This window comes from Tasmannia lanceolata, unplaced genomic scaffold (genome assembly GCF_043159265.1).
Source record: "Tasmannia lanceolata isolate RefF3 unplaced genomic scaffold, GAP_Taslan_0.1 ptg000020l, whole genome shotgun sequence".
Classification (NCBI taxonomy): Eukaryota; Viridiplantae; Streptophyta; class Magnoliopsida; order Canellales; family Winteraceae; genus Tasmannia; species Tasmannia lanceolata.
The window spans coordinates 1,474,428-1,498,530 of record NW_027518697.1 but is presented as its reverse complement, the minus strand read 5'-3'; the positions used below and the strand labels follow the sequence as shown (position 1 = coordinate 1,498,530).

At 38.2% G+C, this 24,103-nt stretch overlaps 2 protein-coding genes across 5 annotated transcripts; both read left to right on the top strand.

Moving 5' to 3' along the window:
- The first annotated feature begins 1,510 nt into the window (after positions 1-1,510).
- On the top strand, positions 1,511-14,747 carry LOC143854952 (autophagy-related protein 18f-like). Of its 4 annotated transcripts, none has more exons than XR_013237641.1 (9): positions 1,511-2,381; positions 6,016-6,480; positions 6,898-7,329; positions 7,449-7,685; positions 7,775-8,608; positions 8,717-8,880; positions 13,155-13,519; positions 14,203-14,264; positions 14,584-14,747. XR_013237641.1 is itself a non-coding variant. In XM_077365098.1 (9 exons), the coding sequence occupies exons 1-7, from the start codon at positions 2,175-2,177 to the stop codon at positions 13,516-13,518; spliced, it is 2,703 nt and encodes a 900-aa protein (XP_077221213.1). In that variant the 5' UTR covers positions 1,511-2,174; the 3' UTR covers position 13,519; positions 14,226-14,264; positions 14,584-14,747. The 4 variants fall into 4 exon arrangements, 3 of the variants coding, with proteins under 3 accessions (XP_077221213.1, XP_077221212.1, XP_077221211.1); XM_077365098.1 differs by having other exon boundaries at positions 14,226-14,264; XM_077365097.1 differs by lacking the exon at positions 14,584-14,747 and having other exon boundaries at positions 14,226-14,516.
- Positions 14,748-17,011: 2,264 nt separating this feature from the next.
- On the top strand, positions 17,012-23,809 carry LOC143854676 (peroxisome biogenesis protein 22-like). The gene is made up of 9 exons (XM_077364756.1): positions 17,012-17,288; positions 20,285-20,491; positions 20,594-20,641; positions 20,900-20,956; positions 21,035-21,136; positions 21,300-21,365; positions 22,203-22,304; positions 23,165-23,281; positions 23,524-23,809. Exons 1-8 carry the CDS (start codon positions 17,196-17,198, stop codon positions 23,276-23,278), a joined length of 789 nt encoding a protein of 262 aa, XP_077220871.1. The 5' UTR covers positions 17,012-17,195; the 3' UTR covers positions 23,279-23,281; positions 23,524-23,809.
- The last annotated feature ends 294 nt before the right edge of the window (positions 23,810-24,103 follow it).

The window sequence follows — 24,103 nt, the reverse complement described above, 5'->3', positions numbered from 1 at the left end:
TGCTTGGACGCACGCTACCCTTTAACATGCACACCCTACGTTGGAAAGAGGCACTGCATACCCTACCTTGGAAAGAGACACTCACATCCCTTAGAAACTGAAACACAAAATATTCCCTTAATCAGTTTGTATTCTCATTCGATCATTTTGAGTTATTTTTAGTCAATTAAAGAAAAAGTTTTTGTTTATTTTTTCTTCTTCATTCTCATTCATTGTCTGTATTTTATAGTTTTTATTTAGTTTCCTCTTTCTCAAACAAAAATATTAAACAAACATAACAACAAAAATAAAAAATAAAAAATAAGTAGAAAAATATTATAATAGAGAGCTAATAGAAAAATATTATAAGCCGACCCCAACTAGTTTGGGACAAAGGCTTAGTTGATTTGAGTTGAGCTAATAGAGAGCTGCTAGCAAAACGGGTTTCCTAAAAAACTAGTATCTAATTCACTATTTCAAAATGTAGATGCGGGTCAAAACACTTATTTTTTTTATAAGTAAGTTGGGTGTTGGCGGGGACCTCTACCGATCTATTAGACTGTGATTGATATTACAATCATTATACAAAATACTAACCCTACCGTAATAATAGGGATGCAGACCATGAGAACAAAGATAAGACCTATCTTTAGCAGTAATATCTAAGGAAACGTGGAAGCACAAAGTATCTCTGGAACCCCTAGTAATTAAGGGTGTTTATCATTCTCTGACTCAACCTCCTAGCTCTTTGACTCTTCCGCACATTCTGGCAATTTTGAATCAAAAAGCGGTGGAAGAAATTGCTAATCGACTCGGCACAACACGGTAGAGTACTTGATTGACGAGTTCATAAACTTGGGAGAGTCAAAAGAATTTTTAGTGATTCTGTAGGGCAAACCACGGAACGCGGGAGTCCACAACGAGAGGCAGCACCAACTCCAGTGTAAATTTTGTGTTTTACTAAAATGATCAAAATACCCCTATTGAGGGTAAATTTTCAACGTAAAACCTATTTAACTTGGGCAGTTCAAAAGTGGATCTAAAATCAGAGGAGCTATCTTCCTCGGCTGTTGTATTGGCCAGGCGAACCGATTACAGATTTACTTGAAGTGGCATATATTTGAAATATGAGGCTTAGCCAAGGGCATTTCGGTCATTTCAAAATCCACGTAGTCTTTATTTCGAAAGTGGAGTCACGTTTTTCACGTTTTAGAAGTCCAGTACTTTTACGCTACTAAATTGCAACTTCGAGTTCAGAAGTTTTGCAACGTGTTAAGTTCGTCCCTTTTATCAGGGAGATGAGATGAGATGATTATGATTTTTCGTCCCGCTGTAGGACACCGCCTTGTAACGTGAACTGTGGGAGACTTCACGTTACTAGTGGGGTGTATTATCCTACAGGTAGCGAAAAAATCATCTCCCCCTTTTATTATTATTATTAAGTTTTTAACCCCGCCTAAAAATTCCGCTTTTACCGCGGGTGAAATTATTTGACGCAGACAAAAACAAGTAGAGAACTTTGTTGAGTTTGTTCAAAGAAAAAAACCCCATTCTTCTCCTAGAAAAGGGATTTCCAAAAGAGAGAGAGAGAGAGAGAGACGTAAACGGAGATTTCTCCTTTCATTATCTGATCACAATCAATCTTTATTTTTATTTTTATCCTCTCTCTCTCTCTCTACACCAGCTCTTCACAGATCTGCCGGATTCCGGCTACTTAAATCCGATTCCGATTGTTTGACGGCGAATTTTCCGGCCGGAAATATCTTTAATGGATCCCTTTTAGATCTCTTCTCCTTCAATCCTTTCTATTCTTTTCGTTTCGTTGATTTCTTGGAGGATTAAGAAGCTGCGAATCTATATTTGCTTTCCTAGGGTTTGAACGAAATTCGAGTTAAATAATTCGAGTACAATTAAGTTAGGAGAAAAGGAAAAGCAAGATTTTTGAGTTGTTGATTGTTGATTGTTGATTTCTAGGGTTTTTAATTTGGGGGATTTTTTTTCTAGTGTTCTCTGGGAGAAAAAAGATGATGAGATTATTCACTTGAGATTGAGGGATTAGGGCTGTTTCTAAGTTTCTTCAGAGGCTGAAAGAAACAGCCTGGGATTTATGACCAGAAAAAAAAAGAAGAGATTTGAGAATTAGGGTTTTTTGTTTTGGTCTTCCTTTTTTCCCCCCTGGTGTTTGTGTTTTGGGGATGAAGAACGATGTGCAGAAATTGCAGGGAGGGGTTCCGAGATCGGGGCGGAGTAATGGGTTTTTTCCGAGTTCTCTGCGTGCTATCTCAAGCTATTTGAAGATTGTGTCGTCTGGTGCGTCGAATGTTGCGTCTACTGTTCGATCAGCTGGGGCATCTGTTGCATCTTCGATTGCAGATCGAGATGACGATGCTGTTCGCGATCAGGTAAGTTTAGGACATTTCTTTTCTTTTTATTTGTTCTATTTATTGATTTAATTGGGTTAAGTTTAGGACATTTTTTTTCTTTTTATTTGTTCTATTTATTGATTTAATTGGGTTAGATTTTTTCTTTCTTTCAAATTGATTGATATCCAATGTCTTTAGATTGGCTACATTTGAACCCTCTTCATTTGTTGAAGTGTAATGATTAAATTACACCAACTCTAACAGCTTAAACTTTTGGAGTAATTGGTTGTTTCGCATCATTTATTGTATTATAATCACTTTGTTCATGACTGTAATGGGGTTGAATTTTATCAAATACTGTTTTTAATTCAATGATTGATAGGATGGGAGACATAGGACTTATTTATCCACGAAGAATTTGGATCCGTATGATGCCTTTAAGCCACTGTTGAAACATTGGCGGTGAAAAATGATAGAACTTCATGTATTCTGTGCTTCTGCTATCAATTACTAAGAGACAAGCTTCTCTTCTATACAGTACCTTGAATGGAACATACTATCTCTTTTCCGATCTTTTTGATTGTCCTTGCAGATAGTAATCAAACTCTCTATACAAGCAGACACTCTCCCTCTTTCTCGCGAGGTTTTCACATATTTGTCCATTTGCTCATCTCCTTTTCAATAAAAGGGAACCTAAAGAATCCTTGGAGGTTCGATAATTACTTTGACGAGATAGACGATTGCAAGAGATCAATGGAGCTTCAGTTTAATCATGTGCGTAGATTGGCAAATGAGGCCGCTGATGGCCTGGCTGGGTTGGTAGTGTCGGAAGAGCAATTGACCTTATTTGACCTGCTTCCACTGTGATTTTTGCTTTTTTGTATAACAATTTTTTATGTTTCCATTTCTCTTTGTATCTTTCTTCTTTCTTGTTCCTCGACTATCTCGGTCTTTCTATTAATGAAATTGGCTACTATTCAAAAAAAAAAAAAAAACTAAGCTTGCAAGCATTCGTGGAGACTCGTATGCCACATTTCCTGTTTCTCTCGCTCGAAGATATTAGGCTTCCTTATGTAAGCAATCATTCGGATCCTTTGTTTTGATCTGTTCTGCATGAAGTAGGGGTAGACAGATCATTAGATTTTTCGCTACATACATTGTCTTTTTTTAGATACATTGTCTTTAAGTTGAAACTTTCGAACAGCGGCCCTTCTACTCAATTTCTCAATCCGTGTGCAAGTAGATGAGCCTTCGCAACTGTCCACAAATGAATTGCAGTCATCTCATCCTGAATCTATGACTTTAAGTCCTGTATTATGCCATCAACACCTCCTTGGCTCAAAGTACTAGTGTGGATGCTAACTTGAAGAATTTGTTGGTAATAAATGTCTCACCTTTTGTTGGATATTGGTAAATTTGAGGAAGTGTGTGGAGTCCATGTTCTTAAATTTTCTTTGAAGCTGATACAAAATGACCAAAATGTTTTCGTTTCCATCCACACCGAAACTGAAATGCATGTTGAAACCAAAACTGTTAGTGGATTAGTGGTATATTGTATCATTAGATACTACATAATTATATTTATATAATGTAATTTAAATAAGAGCCTTGGCGCAACGGTAAGGTTGCTCCATTGTGATCTGGTGGTCATCGGTTCGAGTCACGGTAACCGCCTCTCTGCAAAGCAGGGGTAAGGCTGCGTACATCTAGCCCTCCCCAGACCCCGCAATAGCGGGAGCCTCGTGCACCGGGCTGCCTTTTTTTATTATTATAAAATAAGACAAAATCTGTGCCTATGTGGCTGGTCTATGTGGCTGCTCTCATGCAACAGCCCACCTGCAAAATGCCTTCTGCGCTGGTCCCTAGAAAATCCCTTATATAATTATGTAAATAAATGTGGTATATGTATAAAATAAAAAAAAATTATATTTACATAAATTGCATATGAAATGTGGTATAAGTATTATGCATAAAGATTTATATGAATTTCATGTACAGTATGGTTTGTACTGAATTATCAGACACGTGGACATGATATTGTTAAACCATTATGGATGCCTGCGTTGCTTATGTGATTGTTTCTAAGTGTGTATTTGTGCTTATTCTAGAATTTCCTAAGTTTAATCTTAAAAATCGTTTTCATATGTTGATTTTATAGGATTTTCATTGAAATTTCCAAATGAAACGGAAACCTCTCTGTTTCCATGCAGACCGAAACCGAAATTTAAAATCGTGGTGTAGTCAGCCTAAAGAAACTTCACTCCCAGCTTGCTATTCTTCTCACCCCATGTGCTAATATCTCCCGTCCTTTTTCCGTTTCTAGTGACGCCATAAATCAATGTTAAAAGTAAACTAAAAGCAAGAATGAAATTCCACCCAAAAGATAGCGAGAACAATAACCTTCATGAAGGTAAAGAGAGGGCTTTTAGCTGAATTGTGAAAAACCAGATCCTTACTTTCCTTCTAAATGACCCAGATGGTAGCTAGCAATGCCACTTTCCACAAAATTCCCCTTTTTTCCTCCAAGGGTCCGGAGACCAAGAATCCAGTAATTCTACCATTCGAGATGAGAAAATCCACAGAATCCCAAATCTTCTAAGGATGCGACCCCAAATGTCTCTAGCGTACTTACAATGGATAAAAATATGGTCAAGTGTCTCCCCAACCTCTATACGCAATGAGTAGTTGTCCACCATGAGCGTCTTGTGGCTTCTCAGGTGGTCAACAGTGAGGATCTTGTCCAGAAAAGTAGTCTCCACCCAAAGGCACACAGACACAGTCTAGGAGGTGCAAGGATGCACCACACTCTTGCCAGTCCAGATGTGAAGAAGAAGGGCCAAGTGCAATGTGGTGGTAGACTTGACGGAGAAGAGCCCAGAGGTATCTCAGACCCAATTCCTTTTGTCACTTGCATGCTTCTTGATGTAGCAGGAGTTTAGAATATCCAGCAGTCTGGCAACGAGGCCAATTTCCCTATCAAAGAAATTCTGCCTGAAGATAACCTTCCAGCAGAGCTCGAGGGGAGTTTTAGAGTTTCAAAATGTAATACTGTCGTAACAGAAGTTGTTAATTTATTTATTTGATTAAATATTATAGATTGAGGGGAATCATGCAAGTGACACCTGATGTGTGTGGTATGTATACATTTTCTGATTAAATTAAAGATACTATAAATCACGAATTCTTTAAATAAGATGCATCTTAATTCTACACTGTTTGTGACAGTTGACAACATGATCACCTCACTTGGTTTCCTATGATGGTATGCAGTTGACAATGCAATCACTCGCTGAGTTGTATCCGTTTGGAATTATTTGACCTGAGATACTAATGATTTTCCTATGATGGTATGACTGTGAGATTTTATTGCGGGCACTCGTTTGTTTGTAGCAGAGCTCTAGTTAAAATCCCTGGTTTACTTTAGAGGCGTGGATAGTGATTTTGTTAATCACCTACAATGTTGAATTTTCCTCATCCGTAGTTCCTAACTTTTTATGTATGGTCTGTTGCAAGATTGTCATTCCTCACTGTTTTCTAGCCTTGCTTTTCATTGTATAAATTAATAAATATAGTATCTTAGTAGGCATTTTTGAGCAGCTCCATTTCAGATCTTGCCTGTACAGTCAGTCCATATTCTTGTTTTTGATCCTTTCTCCTTGTATGTGTGCAAAAGGTGCAGTGGGCTGGTTTTGACAAGTTAGAATATGAAGGGGGTGTCCTTCGACAAGTTCTTTTGCTGGGTTACAAGTCCGGCTTCCAAGTTTGGGATGTTGAGGAGGCTGATGATGTGCGTGAGCTGGTATCAAGACTTGATGGCCCTGTTTCTTTTTTGCAAATGCAATGTAAACCACTACCATTAAAGAGATCAGACGATAAATTTGCAAATGTTCGTCCATTGCTGCTTGTCGCTGGAGATGAAAATCTTTCTGGTGGTGGTAATATTCAAGATGGGTTCGACTCTTCCTGCAATGGGAGTTCCACTAATTTTCACGAGCCGGAAAATGGTCACTTTATGCCTACAGTTGTTCGATTTTATTCGTTGAGGTCACACTCTTATGTGCACGTCCTAAATTTCAGAACAGCTGTATACTCAATAAGGTGCAGCCCCCGAGTTGTGGCTATTTCCCAAGCAGCTCAGGTGTGTGTAGTTTTTTTTGTATGCGTCTTCCAGACCCATGTCACACACATCTCCAATATTTTCAAAATATTGCATTTTTATCCTGACATTTTGATAAAATGGCAAAATCCTGAAATAATCCCGAGATTTTTAAAATGTAGCGATATTTTCATTTTTATCATAAAATATCGTGATAATATCATAATATTGTCCCGATATTTTTACTTTATATTTTCCTTAAAATTTATATATTTATATATTTTTTAAATAATTTTATTTTTAATCATTTTTTCCCGATGTAAACCCAAAAAAATAAAAAATATTTAATATATCCCGAGATTTTCCCTTGCTGAGAAATTCCCAAGAACGATATTTGTGACGTAGTTCCAGACATGTTTCTCTACAGCCAGAACCTGACAAAAATGAGTCCTATTGCAGATACATTGCTTTGATGCTGCAACACTGGAGAGAGAATACACCATTCTTACTTATCCTGTAGTCTCATGTTGCCTTGGTTCCGGAGGTATAGGCTATGGACCACTTGCAGTGGGCCCCAGATGGTTGGCTTATACAGGAAGTCCAGTTCCTATTTCAAGTACTGGCCGTGTCAGTCCACAACATTTGACTCGTGCTACAAGTGTATCCACTTCTCCCGCAAACGGGAACCTGGTTGCACACTATGCAAAAGAGTCAAGCAAGCAACTTGCTGTTGGTATTGTGACCCTTGGCGATATGGGATACAAGAAGTTGTCCAAGTACTGCTCAGAGATTCTACCCGATTGCAATAATTCTGTAAGACCTGGGACTACTGGTTGGAAAACAAATGGGACCATTAACGGACATTTTCCTGACACAGAAAATGCTGGAATGGTATACATTATGCTTTTAATTTGCTGTTATATAAAGATATATTCACATTTCACTTTTCTTCTATTTTCACTTTTTTTTTAATCATTCTTGATTATCAGCCTTTCTCTTTATTTTTACAGGTCATTGTCAGAGACATTGTAAGCAAATCTGTTGTTACTCAGTTTAGGGCTCACAGAAGTCCTATTTCAGCATTATGCTTTGATCCTAGTGGGACCCTATTGGTGACTGCGTCAGTTCAGGGTCACAACATTAATGTTTTCCGGATTATGCCCTCTCCCCTTGGAAGCTCATCAGGATTTGACGCAACTGGATCTTATGTGCATCTTTATAGGCTGCAACGTGGCTTCACAAATGCGGTAGATACACTCGGTGATTCTTGATTTGTTTCCTCTGTCTTGAATCTATACTAATGGAGCTCTTTTGTTATTTTTTTTATATTTATCAGGTTATACAGGACATTAGTTTCAGTAATGACAGCCGATGGATTATGATTAGTTCCTCAAGGGGAACAAGTCATTTATTTGCAATATCCCCTCCCGGAGGGACCACAAACCTTCACAGTAGTGATGCTAGTTTTACCAATGGCAGCAGTGGGTTGGGCCTCACAACTATGACAACAGTTCGCTGGCCACCTAGCACAGGTTCATCTAAGCCTAATCAACAAGGTCTTTGTGGTTCCTGTCCACCGGTCACACTATCTGCTGTGAGCAGAATAAGGAACGGGAATAATAGTTGGAGAGGCACCGTAAGTGGTGCAGCTGCAGCTGCAACAGGTAGGGTTAGTTCCCTTCATGGTGCTATTGCCTCAGCTTTCCATAATTGCAAGGGCAACGGTGTTTACCCAGATGCCAACTCATTGAAGACAAAGCAACACCTCTTGGTGTTCTCTCCTTCTGGCAGTATAATACAGTATATGCTGCGTATTTGTACTGGGGGTGATATTGGGACTGCCATTTCTGGATTAAGCACCGCATTGTACGAATCAAATCAAGATAATGATGGGGGCTTAGTTGTTGAGGCAGTTCAGAAATGGGATATTTGTCAGAGGCAGAACAGGAGAGAATGGGAAGATAATATGGACATTTATGGTGAACATTCTAATGGCGACATCAATAAATTTTTTCCAAAAGGGATAAGAAAGGGGACTGGTATCTATCATAGTGATAGTGGACTGGTTAGAAATGGGAAGCATGGTACCGAGGAGAAACATCACTTGTATATTTCAGAGGCTGAGTTGCAGATGTATCCAGTTCAGGCCCCATTATGGGCAAAATCTGAGGTAATTTTGAGTCAAGCAGAAAATAGCAATTTGACTATAAAAGAATGTTAGTAATTTCTTTCATGTGATGTATGTTTTTTTTTTTAATCTTTTTAAATCGCTTCCCAGATATACTTTCATGTGATGATGGATGGCATCAAAACAGATAGTGAAGATTTTTTGGAAGGGGAAGTTGAAATAGAAAGGGTCCCCACGCGGATGATTGAAGCTAGGTCAAAAGATCTGGTACCAGTCTCTCATTATCTTCAAACTCCCAAATTCCTGCAATCAAGGTGCATTCCAGTTCTGTATCTGCGCACTGTATTCATCTTAGTATTATAACTTTTCTTTTTGTAGTCATGCTGGATAATGTGGGACCTAAACCATCTGAGATTCTGAGCTTGGCTCACTTAAGCTCTGCATATGTCCATGTTAAATGTTGAGTCACTATTTTAATCGTCTAGGATCATGAAAATATTCCCCTCTAAAATTTCCAGTGGTAGATACTAAAGAGTTAAAACAATTGCTTGTTGACTTGAATACCAGTTAAAATAATATTTGGATCATTCTGCTCTCATAGTAATTCGATGGTTATAGTACTTGATTCCAGTGTGATGAGTGGTGGAATACACCAATAACCAACGAGCCTTGGATGTAGTTGTTTTAGACGGGTCTGTGAACTTATTTGTTGGGTGGTCCGTTGATTTGCTCGAGATATCTTTCTTCATAAGATTCTATGATGCTTGTAGGTCGCTTGACTTGTGATTGGGATGATATTTCTAAATATTCATATTAAATTTTTTACCAGCATTGAACTGTTAACAACTGGTACTGACAAAATGGAACTAATCTGTTGGGTGCTTCACGCTAAATCATTTAATGCTACAATGCCCTTTATCATATAGACTTCGGCAGAATACTATCAAGTGCTTAGAGCTCTCTTGGGTGCTTCAAGGGGTTTGTAAACAAGGTATTGCTGTATAGGAATGGTGGCCCGTTCGGCGAAGCAGGACAGATTTTGTGGGAATTAGAATCTTATACACTGCTTTGGCACATAGGATATGGAAGGAGAGAGATAATAGAATCTTCAAAGAGAGAGAGGAGGTGGAGTAGTATATCCCTAGAAATAAAAATCGACCTCATTTCCTGGGGAAGGAACAAGCTAGCTCCCAGTTATAGTATGAGAGAAATTTTAAGGATTTGGAAAACGGTTATGAGTGAAAGAGGAAGAAAGACTAAAGTTGCACCAAGATGGAAGCCACCACCACTCAGATGGCTGAAATTAAATTTTGATGGTAGCTCTAAAGGTAACCTGGGACAAGTAGGTTTAGGGGGCATATCCGGGTAGATTGTTGATGGAATGCTGAGTACTCGGTCGACACGGCTGAGTACTCGGTTGACATGGTCATAACTTGAGAGAGTCAAAGGAGTTTTACGGTCAGACAAGAGTCGCGTATGGAAATCCTTGGCCCCTCCGCGTGTGGTTGCTTTTGGGTGGACGCTTGTTCACAGGAAAATTAACACTTGCGATCGTCTGAAAAGAAGACATTTTAGTCTTGCTAGTATTTGTGTTCTTTGCCATCAGCATGAGGAAACATTGGATCATCTAATGTTGCATTGCCCTTTCACTTCAAATTTGGGTTCGTGCAATTGGAGCCTTTGGAATGTGCTGGGTCTGTCCGAATTCTATTAGTTCATTGCTTATTAACTGGAGGGGAGGTCCTTTTGGAGAGATCGGAAAATTACTCTGGGACACCATCCCTTATGCTATTGTTTGTAACATTTGGAAGGAGCGTAATAGGCGAATTTTTGAAGATTAGAAAGATCGTTGGGGCGAGTGGCTATGGATATCAAGACTGAACTGACCTCGTGGGCTAAGATCAAAAGAAAGATACCATATGGGGTGGGTGATGTAATACAGAATTGGTGGGCAATCATTTGGGAAAGGACTATCCGAACTAATCCTAAACCTAAATGACTGGCCCCGCTGGTAGGATGGCTCAAACTCAACTTTGATGGGAGCTTGGTGGGGAATCCGGGTAAGGGAGGAATTGGAGGTCTAATTAGAGACAATAATCAATCAATCATCATGTCCTACTCAGGTCTAGCAGGACAGTGCGATGCAAATGAGGCATAAATCGAGGCTTTACTCTATGGTTTGAGATGGGCTTTTGAGAAGACTTTGGGACCTTTGATAGTGGAGGGGGATTCAACAAATGCGGTAGGATGGGCTTCGGGCAATTCACCAGGACCTTGGCATCTACAGAATATATAGCAGAAGTACTCGATCTTATAAGAATTCTGCAACCAAGAGTTGAGCACAGGAGAAGATCAGCCAATGAAGAGGCTGATGTTCTTGCTAAAGCAGGAGTGCTAAGGGAGGAGACTATAATCTTCACATCTACGTAGTTAGCACCTCCAGATAACAGTTGTAAGGGGATCATATATATATATATATATATATATATATATATATATATATATATAATCTAGGATGTTCTCGGATTCAATCCACTTTTGTATATTGACGGGGACAACTTGTCCCAACCTTTATTCAATAAAATTGTCAAATTTTTTTTTTTAAAAGGAGTTTTTTTATCTCCTCTTAGGGCAAAATACGGAACGCGACGACAAAATATGGAATGCTGCCAAGGGAAAAGGGAGTCGACTCGGGGGAGTCCACGATGACGTGGGGGAGTTCTAAAGCTATGGACGGTAGCTCCTACCAGCTACCCTTGATTGGGTTTGCCTGGTCATGGTCAGTTAAAGCTCAATTTTGTCGGGTCTAGCTTTGGGAACCCAGTGCCAGCAGGCAGCAGGTGTTGGAGGGGTGCATAGAAATGAGTCAGCAAGTGGGCCTTTTCGGGTCCTATTGGCATTCGCCTAATAGTGGAGGATGACTCCCTCAACGTTATTAGCTAGTTGGAAAAGAGTCAAATCTCATCCATGGAGATTCGAGGCCTGGATTGATGAGATACTTGACCGAGTGGCAAGATTCTCTATTTCTTATCAGCATGTTAGAAGATCGGCTAACAACGACGTCAACTGATTTGCACGGGCTGGTGTTGCTAGACAGAACTTGGAGATATGTGATATTTTGTCCCCTTGAAAGCTGCTATATTTTGCTGCTTCTTTCTGAAAGCTTTCTATTCCTATGTTATTCTTGTCCCTGTACTAACCATCTCGGTTTCCTTTTCCTTTATTAATTTTGTGCTTTGCCATTCTAAAAAAAAAGGGAGAATTGCTAATGCGGGATATCTCGTCCCCCCGTTTTTTTTTCCTTTATACATTCCATTGTGAAATACCTATGAATGAACATATCTTTTTTTGGTACATTTTGATAACTTGTAGCTGTTTCTTCTGGTCATCATTCCTTTTTTTTTTTGAAATGGCACAATATATTAGATAAGAACGGAACCGAGATGGTCCACCAATTACAAAGAAGCAAATAAAAATAAAGGAAACAAATAGAATAACAATATATCTCAAGGCGGAAGATTGTCAAACCACTCCAAGTACTGTCTATTCACACTAGACTTTGCCAAAGCATCTGCTTCTTCATTAGCTGATCTTCTAATATGGAGAAGGAGATCGATGAATTAGCCACCCAGTCAGCAATTTCATAAAAAAAACTAAGAAATCTCCAAGGAGGAGGAGCTAGTCCCGCAAGCCATCTAACAACATTTGAGGAGTCCCCTTCCATTATCACCTTATCTAGCATAGTTCTTTCCACATGAAGAATACCGTAGTATTCTGCTTTCACTTCAGCCTCCGAAGAATTAGATATTCCATTTGGACCAGAAAAGGCCCACTTCACAGCACCATCATGATCTCTCAACAGCCCTCCAAAACTTGAGGCACCAGGGTTCCCAAAGGATGCCCCATCCACATTTAACTTACAGAATCCCTCAGGAGGCTGAGCCCATTTTTGAACAGCCTTGGACCTACACACCCCTTCCTTACAGATTGTTTCCCACCTCTCCCATAAATCATAGGCTGACACGAATCTAAACAATGAGGTACTTTTAGCCCATTGAATAGAAAGAGCAATGATTTTCTGGAAAATGGAGAAAGCAGAACGGGCTTTTCCTTCAAATACTCTTCCATTTCTGTCCTTCCAAACTGACCACCAAAGAGCTAGAAGGCAAATTCTCCATAATGTCTTTCCTTTCTTCTTCCAAGGAACAAAGTCCCAGCTTTCCAATTGAAGGGGAATCGACTGAGGAAAGACCCAATTAATGCCAAACCTTGCCAAAATTAAACCCCATATTTGCCTTACTATTTTACATTGGAGGAACAAATGGTCTATAGATTCACTGTCCTCTAAGCAGAGAGGACAATGATCAATAAGGAAGAGACCTATTTTCCTCAAGAACTTGATAGTTTGAATTCGCCCAGGACAATAGCTGTTTCTTCTGGTCATCATTCTTGTTGCTGTCCACTCAGTTGTGTGGAAAAAATATGACAATATTTTAGTTTTTATTTATTTCAGTTAGCTGTAGTTTTGCATCTATTTGCACTTTGTTCTCCCATATTGCTTTTTCTGAACCGTTTCTTCTTAATTCAGGGTTACTGCTTTAGACAGCAATCGGAATGGGGTGTTGCTGCGTCAAAAGTCTTCACTCTCAGAAGATGGGAGGCTTTCACGCCGAAGCAGCTGTAGCTCTCTTGATGGTATGTCTAATGGTGCTGCAGTGGTGGCCGAGCTTCACAATACCATTCTTGATAATGGTTGGGGTGAACTTCAAGCGTCGATGGAATCGACTAAGGGATTTGTAAATAAAAGTGACAGCCCGAAATTAAAGTCTTCGCTCGTGTTTGTAAATAACAGAGAGAGCACAAAGATGGAAGCCCAGCTCGAGTTTGTAAATAACAGAGAAAGCCCAAAGATGGCGACCCACTTTGAGGATGATGATAATGATCCGGACTAAGGTAACCCTTTTATACCCAGTTCAAAATATCTTGTCCAATCTGGCTTGCAAGGTGCCTTATCAAGTCAGGCTCATGTAACCGGGGGGCTAGCAGAGTTGGTTGCTTAGTACACACAATGTTGGATGAAAAAAACTAACTTGGTCCAGATTTTCCTAGTAACTTATCTTTACAAAAAATTCTTATTTTTATTCAACTGGCTTCCAATCAAGGTTTTAAATTTTGGTTTCGGGGTCATTTTTTTTTTTTTTTTTTTTAAATTTCCACCAAAATGTCTAAAATTTTGGTGGAAATTTCGGCAATTGCGGTTAAAATTTCGTACTTTTTTGTGGAAATCATAACATTTCAGTAGCCGCATTTAAAAATTTGGTGGAAATTTTGCAAAAACAGGTAAAAATGAACTTTCAGCGAAATTTCAGACTTCGGTGAAATATCGCCAAAATCTTATACAAAACTATTTCATGTAAATTTTGTTTCTGCCTTTGGCCGAAAACCGTGCTTCCAATATGGCATCTATTACTGCTGAAATATATAAACCCACTTCCACATTAGACGCTAGAGCTCACACACACATCATACAGTATGCCATTCTTGTTCTGTCATGCACTACATGTCTGTCACCTTGCTTTTGTTGGACTTAGCACTTCTATTGTTCTCATATTCGGGTTGGAATCTGAACGGTGCAGATGTTTTGTAAATAATGGCACAGGCGATGAAGGGTTCGGCCTTGCTGCGTAATCTTCCTAAGGTGTGCACATATTCTTTTATTCTCCCAATAGGGTATTTTAACCAGTGTTTATATATGATGGGTTCGGAAGTGTAGAGAGAAGAGGGGTTGACTGGTAGCATGGAATTGTCAATATTATGGTGCTTGGATTCCTCTTCTGGTGACCCTGTAAATAACAGATTCTTCAATATATTTTCAATAATTGATTGTATTATGTAGATAATAACAAAACGATATGGCCTCTTTCACTTTAGATGGAGCTCATTTACTTTAGATCCTCCGATTCATCTGCATTTGTATTCTTTATGTATTAATAAAGTTAATCTTCGCTCTTGTGCAGTTCTGACCGAAGAATGTACTTGGAAGTGATTAGCATTACAGTGGTTTTGATGAGAGCATTGCTACTGTTGTAAACATTAGAAGTGAATGGATTGTTTTAAACACTCTTACTGTTATAAAATTTAGGTATTTTTAGAAAATTTGGGGCCATCTAAGCCCATCTTATACTCATCTCTGGTTACCTTTAGATGGTAAAAAGACTTTGTTGCCCTGGAAAAATGGTGGGGTGTTTTACAACAGGGCTAGATGCTGGTTGAAGGGGACGTGATGGGATCGATTAGGATTTATACTTTCCAAGCGGAATAAATGTGTTGAAGTAGAGATTTTAGAGGTTAAGACCAAAGAGAATGTTACGTGCAATCGGCCGTAATGCAAATAAACTGAAAAATAGAAAAAAAATGAGAGAGAGGTTGATTCGAGGCAACCGGAACTCTAAACCATACACCCAAAAACGAAAAATGCAAATATCTACAATAACTACCTTGCAACTCCTCTTATACACCATAACATATACATATCATTTCTTTCCCTTTACAAACGACCTCGCCCTCAAGGTCAATTTATTTAACAAAACACTTTAATCCACTGGGGTCTCAAATCAGAATGGAATTGATTTTGTTGAGCAACATAATTAAAATTGGGCTTCCATCTTCAAAAATAACGGTTGCAATTTTAGAACTCCACTTTCATAATCCGGTGTGATCAAAATCGAAAAGAAATATGTTGTTCATCGTTTTTGGCGTCAATTCTCCTAGTTTTCTTCTCTACACGAACATCAACTTCCTCAAATTTCAACTGTTTATCTTCTTTGCGCATTTCCTTGATCTCCATTCTGATTTTTTTCAAGCCTTCCGCAAACTGCCGGTGTTCTTCCATCATTTTCAAAGCCAGTGCTTTAATCTCCTACAAATCTTCACTTATGGATTTCCAAAACTCAGAAGACACAGCCATCGTGCTAGATTGATGGCTCTGATACTACTTGTTACGTGCCTAATCGGCCGTAATGCAAATAAACAAAAGGAAAAATAGAAACAAGATGTGAGAGAGGTTGATTCGAGGCAACCGGACCTCCTAGTGGTTTAAATCGAGAGGAACCATGACTCTCCTACAAAGTTTCCTTTGGTATAAAATTCTCTTCCCACTAATTTCATTAAAATACTCTACTTAAATACAAGAATAAAAGTTGTTGCCACATCCCTAACCCACTTACCACTAACATGACACATAATAAAAACTAACACCCATGACTCTAAACCACACACCCACAAACCTAAAATGGAAATATCTATAATAACTACCTTGCAACTCCTCCTATACACCATAACATATACTGACATACATATCAGAGAACTAAGGTTGGATTTGGAATTGAGTTTTGAATACAAAATATGTTGAGGGAGACTGAGGGGGAAGCGGGTACTTACTACTGGAGGGGAGAGGTTCAAAAGCAAAGAGGGTGAAGGAAACTGTGCTGATCCGTGGATTTCCAATTATTTATTTCCACAACATATTTGGAAATTTAATTTTTTTCACTGTCAGTCGCTGATTTGGAAATCCAAGGAAAAAACAGCTGCAGATGTGAGAAATCCAAATCAAAATCTTCTCGGCATCCAAACGCGCCCTAAATGTATTTGTAGCTAATAAACATCTTGGGCATGCAAATTTCTACTATTAAATACCTTGTATGTGGGATTTTCTAGGCAATTTCACGGTTTACTTTTGCAGGAGACAACAGCCACCTCAGATGGGTTAAATGAATAAGACAAAATCTGCTAAAAAATGAGCCTGTATGGCTGCTGTCTCTTGCAAAAGTGAGCCGTGAGGTGCCTTTCCGCGAAACTGCCTAGCAAATCCCCCTTTATCTTTGTAGCCATTGGATACCTAACATTCTGAAGCTCTCTTTAATTTTGAGTATTTCAATTGAATAGTGTTCGCACACGTACTATTAGGGGCCAACCTAGATTAATCAAAAGGTAGGACCAACAAGACTCGGTAGATGAATGGTCTATTCGATAAACCGTCTAGATCATGTGAAAATCCCAAAAACGTCTCATATGAGGGGAAACCTAGATTAATCAAATGAGGTGGGTCCCACCTTTTGGGCCGATATGATAAAATCTGTCTTACCACCATTTTGATACCGTATTTTTATGATCACACTCCTCACTTTATTAAAAAGTAGGGTATGGCCCACACCACAGGATGATCCAAACCGTCCATTAGATGGGCCACAGCCTGGATAGATTGTGCCCCAAAAATCATCAGTCCATCTATAGATCGGAGGGTTAGGATCAACCTATGGAAATGATTTTTGGGGCACATCTTATCTAAGGCTGTGGCCCATCTAATGGACGGTTTGGATCACTTTGGTGCGGGAGATCATCAAAATACGGTAGTGGTGATATCATTTCCCCAAAAATATTTCTGCTGTTTTGGACTCAAAATCCAACACCAACAGTGAGTCCGTCGCACATCTTTTTCTCTTTCGTTGACGGGACCGGAAGCTATCCATGTGTAGGGGCCAGGGGGATTCTGAAGCGAATTTTCCTTTATAAAGAACATGCCTGATTCTAGGGTTCTACCATCTCTCTGAAACCCTTTTTGTTTTCCTCAATGGCCGACTCTTCAAAGGAAGAGTTCCTTCAGCTGCTCAAGAGATTTGGTGCTTATCTCACCCTCAAGATGTCCAATCTCTTCGATCACCAGGTTCTCCTCATTTCTTCCCCTTTAATTTTATCTAAACTCATGTTTTCCCCTTTCTATTTTAGGGATCTCACAATATTCTACGAAATAGGTGCTTGTTTTGACTTATTTTACAGTGTTTTCTATACTATCTTTGATTGTTATTTAGTATTTTGAATCTTTTCTTGCGTGTTGATCGATCAGCAATGTGCAGGCTTGAATTTTCTGGTTGTTTTAATCTGTATCAGTTCTATCGAAACATAAAATTAAGAAGAAGAATAGAGAAAATAGAATTTTAGAAAAACAGTGAATTACTTCGAGAAAACTCGGCCTCCAATTTGCTAACAGTACTAAATGTGAAGATTACATGCCGAATAGCCATATGTCATCTACATCTTATAGAAATTGGGGAGAGAAAAATAGGAAACATAAATCAGCAAAATAAAAAGAAAAAATTAGGGAAACCTACTGCAGTATCGAAATAACATAAATAAGGAAAACAATTGTAACATTCCCCATCCTTAATTTCAACCTTGTCCTCAAGGCTGATCAGTAAGGTAGCCTAGTAGGTTATTTTTATCAATTTTTTTTAGGACTGATCTCGCATTTGCCAAGCTATGAATGATAGCTTTTTTGTGGCTTGCTACAAGTAATATGATTCCTATGGGACAGCATGACCATGTGCCTTGAGTAATATGTGAAGGGGAAAGTGAAGCTGGTTAGTTGTATCTTCATTCAATGAACAATACCCTTTGCCACAGGAAGATTGCTTCTTTTTTTTTTTTTTTGAACATTTAGGGGCCGTTTGTCTACACGGATTTTAGAATCCGGGGTTTCTTCAAAATATTAGGTAAGAGACAAGAGAAGAAGTGGACCAGCCGTCGTTTTTGACTTTTTTTGACTTATCGCCCTTCTTTCCATCAGCAAGAGAGTAGCAGATTCTCCCATATTTCCAGGTTTTAGAAATCTCAAGATGCAGGAGAGATTTTTAAAACCTGAATTTCTCACTTAAAATCCAAGAAACGTTGTCAGGACAGCACACAATAGCTTGATCATGAGCCCTCGTTTACACTGTTTTCAAACTAAAAACTTGGATTCTAAAATCCGCGTATCCAAACGGCCCCTTAATGTTTATCTTGATTTCAATCAAGTAATTCCTTGCATTTATTATATGGGAAGTTTGCCAATAAATATAGTGGATTATTTTCTTCTATATTCTATGGGGGTGTTTGGGGTCAATGATGCCATTTTCTTTCAAGCACCTATGTGGATTGCATACGTATCATTTGCTTGATCATGAAGGGCTCGGACGGATTGTTGTTTTTTCTTTTTCAATTTTGTAGGATGCGGTGAAGTCTTGTTGGGTTGATCCTCCTATGTTAGGCCTAGATATGGATGATTAGGTTCACCTAGGATCTGGTTGTTACCAATTTTGAACTGCAAGAAAAATTTGGGGCTGACTGGGTTTGGAGTTCTTTCCTCTAACAAGGAGGGTCCTAGAATTTTTTCTTTTAAGTCTTCTGGTATCACAGGTACAACTAAAACTATTGTCCTGGAGTTATGGGATGGGGTGAAGCTGCTTGGCCAAATCTACATGTGACACTTTGGAATGAGGATGATCATTTGAATCCTGTAAGCCAGGTTTAGGGGGATTCTCTTCCTTCAGACAAGAAGCTCCGTGATTTGACTTGTCTTGAGCATATTAAGCTGAGTCTTTCAAGTCTGTCTAGCCAACTTTAAGAAAGCACAAAATCTGTTTTACTGCCTGACGTGAAGGGCTTATTCAAATAAAATGATTTGACGGCCTTTCTTGAGGCTTATGGTGGACTTGCTTCCGTTTATGTTTTCCATCCTTTTGATAAGAGTAAAAATGGCTTTGCCACAACTGCTTCTGAACTTACTGAGTTGATGCAAATGAATCTGGTTAGCTGTTAAATCCTATAACGTGAAAGTGCTTTCTAGAGATGGTATGGACTTTGCAATAGCTTCTAATGTTTTCATTGTTCTGTCTCGGGATGCCATTATGCTTGACTTGAGAAGGCTTGCCTTATCATCGGGCAATATAATTCACGTGCATTCATGGGATTGTCATGGCTTAGTTTAAACTTTAAACCACCATGTAGACAGGAGTATAGATGGAGATTCACAATATCGTTGCATCGAGTGTGGATGTCTTTGATGCAAAAATGTCATGTAAATATTCGTCGAAATGGGTGCGTTGCTATTGTTGAAAAGTAGTTGGGCTAATGGATGCTCTTAATTCTTGATGAAAGTGTAGCTTCTGATTCTGTTCTTTGATGCTGTGAAACAGCCAATTACTCCGAAAGCTTAAACCGTTGGAGATGGCGTTATTTAATCTTTTATACTTTAGCACAACCCCTCTCCCCCCTCACATGTGGCCTGTTTTTTTAAGGTTGGCCTAGACGTGGCACATGTGGCCCCTCTTTTGGGTTGTCCATTACATGTGGATTTTTAACATCAAGGAGTTTTGAACCCGGAACCTTGGCCCAGATACCATGTGAAACAACCAGTTACTCCAAAAGCTTAAGCTCATTGAGATGGTGTTATTTAATCTTTTATACTATAACAGATGCAAAATATTTATCAATTTCTATTTCTTAGTTGGGTTATAGCATGCTTCTTTGCCCTGAATGAAAGAAAACTTATGTTCTGTTAGTGACTCAGAGGAATCCATAAATTTAATATAGCAGTATGTTAAGGCTTTACAGTTTTTTATGATTTGTCCATCTAATGTTAGTTCTTGATTAACAAACTTACCACATTTGTTCTTATTAAACTCTAGAAAGCTTTAATATCAATGGAAATCCAAACCAGATTTTGAACTCTGAAGTCTGAACATGATTCTTCCTGTTAATGATTAATCGCAGCATCAGATGGTTTTTTTTATTAATATTTAGTCTTTTTCTGTTTTGAAATTATCTTCCGTATAAAGCTCTATCATTTTCTGAGTAACTTTGTGCCAAATCAAAATTTTCTAATTTCTTTGCTATTGGCATTAGAATTCTCGTTCTATTGGGGCCCTAGTAGGTCTTGCAATCACAGTTGTCTTTATCTGGAGATTATTGAGAATGCCCACTGGGCATCAGAGAAGACAGAGAAAACGACAGGGTCCTACACCAAGTGCTTCTAGTGTCACTACTCAATCTAACATGGTTATGCTCTCTTCCGGAGTTTGCTCAAGTTCAGAAGATTCCAAAGCACAAAATGTAAATGATGAGTTTTTCCAGCTAGTAACGGTAGCTTATGGTCTTTAGTTCTTTTTCATGCTTGATTTGAAATGAAGATTTCACATTGTTTCCATTTTGCAGCTAACTCTAGGGCAAATAGTAAGACAAAAATTGAGTGATGGACGGAAGGTATTGTTATGTCCTTGAATCTTTTCGAGTAGATGGAATTCAGTTGATTTAATGTAATTTGGAGCTCTGTTATTTGTCAAAGTTAAATATTCAAATAAAAAAAATTATTTGTCAAAAGTTATATTTATGTCGTAAAACACATCTTAGCTATTTGATTTATTTGATTTTTATTTTATATTGATATCTCAATTTGCTCTTTTGCCACTTCAAAATGCATATTTCGGGGTTCATGATTTGGTAGAGTTTTGTTATTTGTAGATCACATGCCGGTTGGTTGGTGTAATCCTTGAGGAGAGTAGTCCAGATGAGCTCCAGGTTGTTGAGGCGTGTGTAACTTTTATTTTTGGATTAAAAAAATAAGAAAAGAGTGTAACTATTGTTTGCACTGTTCAGAAACATGCAACTGTGAGGTCCTCTGTGTTGGAAGTATTGTTGGAGATTGCAAAATTTTGTGATCTGTATCTGATGGAAAGAATTCTTGACGATGAAAGTGGGGTGCGTACGAACTTTTTTTCAGATAGTAGCAATTCAGTTTATAAGTCATATGTGATGTTTTCATAATAAACTTACCAAAATAAACTAATGCTCTGTAAATTGTTTCTAACATTTTTTAAAAATGATTTGAGCGTGTAATTTACGGGAGAGAATATTGGTGCAGGAAAAGGTTCTTATGGCGCTGGATGATGCTGGCGTTTTCACTTCTGGCGGATTGGTTAAAGATAAGGTCTGATGAATTATATACTTGAGCATTTTCAAAAAAAAAGAGAAAGAATTATATACTTGAAGACAAATTTGGAATTTATTCAAAATGAACTAGCATTTGCAAATTTAAATAAATGGTCTATAAGGGGAATTATGGAACCGATTTTCTGCTGTCCATTAAGGCCCTTTCTTTTAAGATTATAACAACCGATTTTGAGCACCAAACCAATTCTTGGGCTCAAAATTAAACATAATTTTGAGCCCAAGAATTGGTTTGGTGCTGACAATTGGTTGTCATAATCTTAAAAGAACAGGACCTAAAAGTAGCTCTAAGAATCTGTTGTGCATTTTGGAAATTCTCTATGTAGTATAAATATTTCCATCTTTTATTTTTGCTTATGGGCATGGGATAATTAATTTTCTGTTACAGCCTATCTAAAAAGATTTTAATCTTGAATATCTTAGTGGCACAATTGTACCGTATTATTCTCCATTGAGTTGTTGGCAGTGGTTCATGCGGTGATAGTGAAGAACTAGCTCTCTTGAAGTTTTTGTTGTATTTTGTATGCTGTTATGGCCTTACCAGTTGAAAAGTCGCCAGTAGTTTTCGTTAATTTAATCTAAATTCTGACGATTCTAAGGTAATAATAGTGATCCTCGTGTTTTTGGAATAAAATGATTTCACTAATGTAAAAATGAGTTTCTTAGGGGGCGAAATGAGTTTTTTTTATTATGAAATGGATAAAAATGAGCTTTTTTTTTCCTGAGGATGCCTTGTTTTTTAGTAATTCATTCATTTTGATTTATAGTTGTGTTTGCAATTGTCATCTCATCAAATTTGATTGAAATATATGTGCAGGTTCTCTTTTGCAGTACAGAAATTGGACGCTCATCTTTTGTTCGGCAACTGGAACCAGATTGGCATATTGATACAAATCCTGAGATTATTTCCCAGTTGGCTGTATGTTCCTTTGAGCCACATTCCTACTGTTGAATTATTATCTACTATGTTCATAATATTTCCAGCTAAATCTATTTAAGATGTTCTCTGAAATCTTTCAAAATTTTGCCCATCATTTAACCAAGTGGTTCATGACAATCAAGAGTTGTCAACTGCAGTGTATATGTTTGCTCCTATGGTGGAAACTCTAAAATTTAGTATCATTTTGATGCATTTGAGCTATTGGCTTAGATGGGTTTTTAGCTAACAAACTAATCCGTTTCAGTCGTCTTTCAAAAAAAAAAAAACACAAAAGAAAAAGGAAAAAGAAAGAAAAGTTGAAAATGCCGAGCGAATAACAAGTCTCCAAACTTTGGCTCTGTTAGAGTCCATAATACTAATGAGCTCTTTCCTGTTATATGTAATACTAATGAACTCGTATCTTGAGAACTCCCATCAAAGTCCAATTTGAGAGTAAAGTGAGGGGCCCATATTGCTTTTATCATGGTTACCTGTGTTCTTACAGGCAAGAATACTTTGCTAGATAACGCTTACCCGCGATTAAAAATCCAATATAGTACTTGAAAAACGATCGAAGCTGAGTTGACTCGATCCCCACCAGGTTGCTTTAAACCGGTAACTCACTTTATAATTCGAAGAAAACTTGTGGGTGTACTTGAAAAACTTGACATAATAATTGAAATGCTCAGAAAGTGGATTCGAGGTCTCATCATGTTTGAGTAAAATTCTGACTTTTTTAGTTTATGACCATGTGGAAAACAATTTTTTTTTCGCAATTTTATATTCCCACGTGTCTGTTCCACCGCCACGTGGGGGGGTGCTTGTTTGACCAACTAAAACAAGTATTTTTGTGGTTTCAGAGATTTATCAAATATCAACTTCACATTTCGCCGAGCAGACCTGAGCGAACAGCTTCTAATGTCTTCAGCTCCACAAGCTTGGAGCAGTACTTTGGGGGCTCAGATAAGAGTTAATTTGTAAGTATCCTGGGCGCTATACACTGGATATGTTCAGAATAATTCTAATCCTTGTTATTTTTGCTAATACCATAACATGGCGGTTCTAATCTTTAGCATGGAAAAGAGTGTTTAATGGTGTACATATATACTTGGACTATTTGTTTCTAACACTTGCATGAACAGGGCAGTTAGTTTTTCAAGGTAATTAAGAAATTGCTGTTAAAAACCCAGTTCTCAAGCTTGTTATCTGGTTTGTGCAGATAGAGGGCCCACCAGATACTCCCCACTGTCTTTCATGGGATGCTTTAAGAACTTTCTTTATATATCAAAACCATTTATTGGATGACTTATATTTTTTAAGCATGGGAAATATGTTTCTCGGGCGTCCAGCGACCCATTTACCTGTTATCATATTCAAGACATTATTGCAAGAGCTTGATGCTGTTCATTGTCTGTAAATCCTAACCATAAAGATAAACTTATTTTGCTGTGTTAATCAGGACTTTTTAAAGTTTTTAATGAGATCGTTTTGTATTCTCTAGGCAACAGTGGTCATATTTCTCAAGCATTTGTGTCTCCCTATATCACCATCCTTCTTTAAACTCAAGCCATTTTTTTGGGTGAGTCTTTTATTTCCCTTTCATCTTTGACCCTTTTTTCTTTTACCCTCTCAATCCCTCTCCGGTCTCTCCCTCTCCCGTCCTCTCCGTGAGTTAAGCTAATATTCCATGGAAAAAAATAATTCATGGTTGCCAAACATGGTCTGCAAATATTTCACTGGATTTTCTTTCATCTGAATGGAGGTGTCAATGCTTAAACAGCTTTGAGCAAGCTGATTCT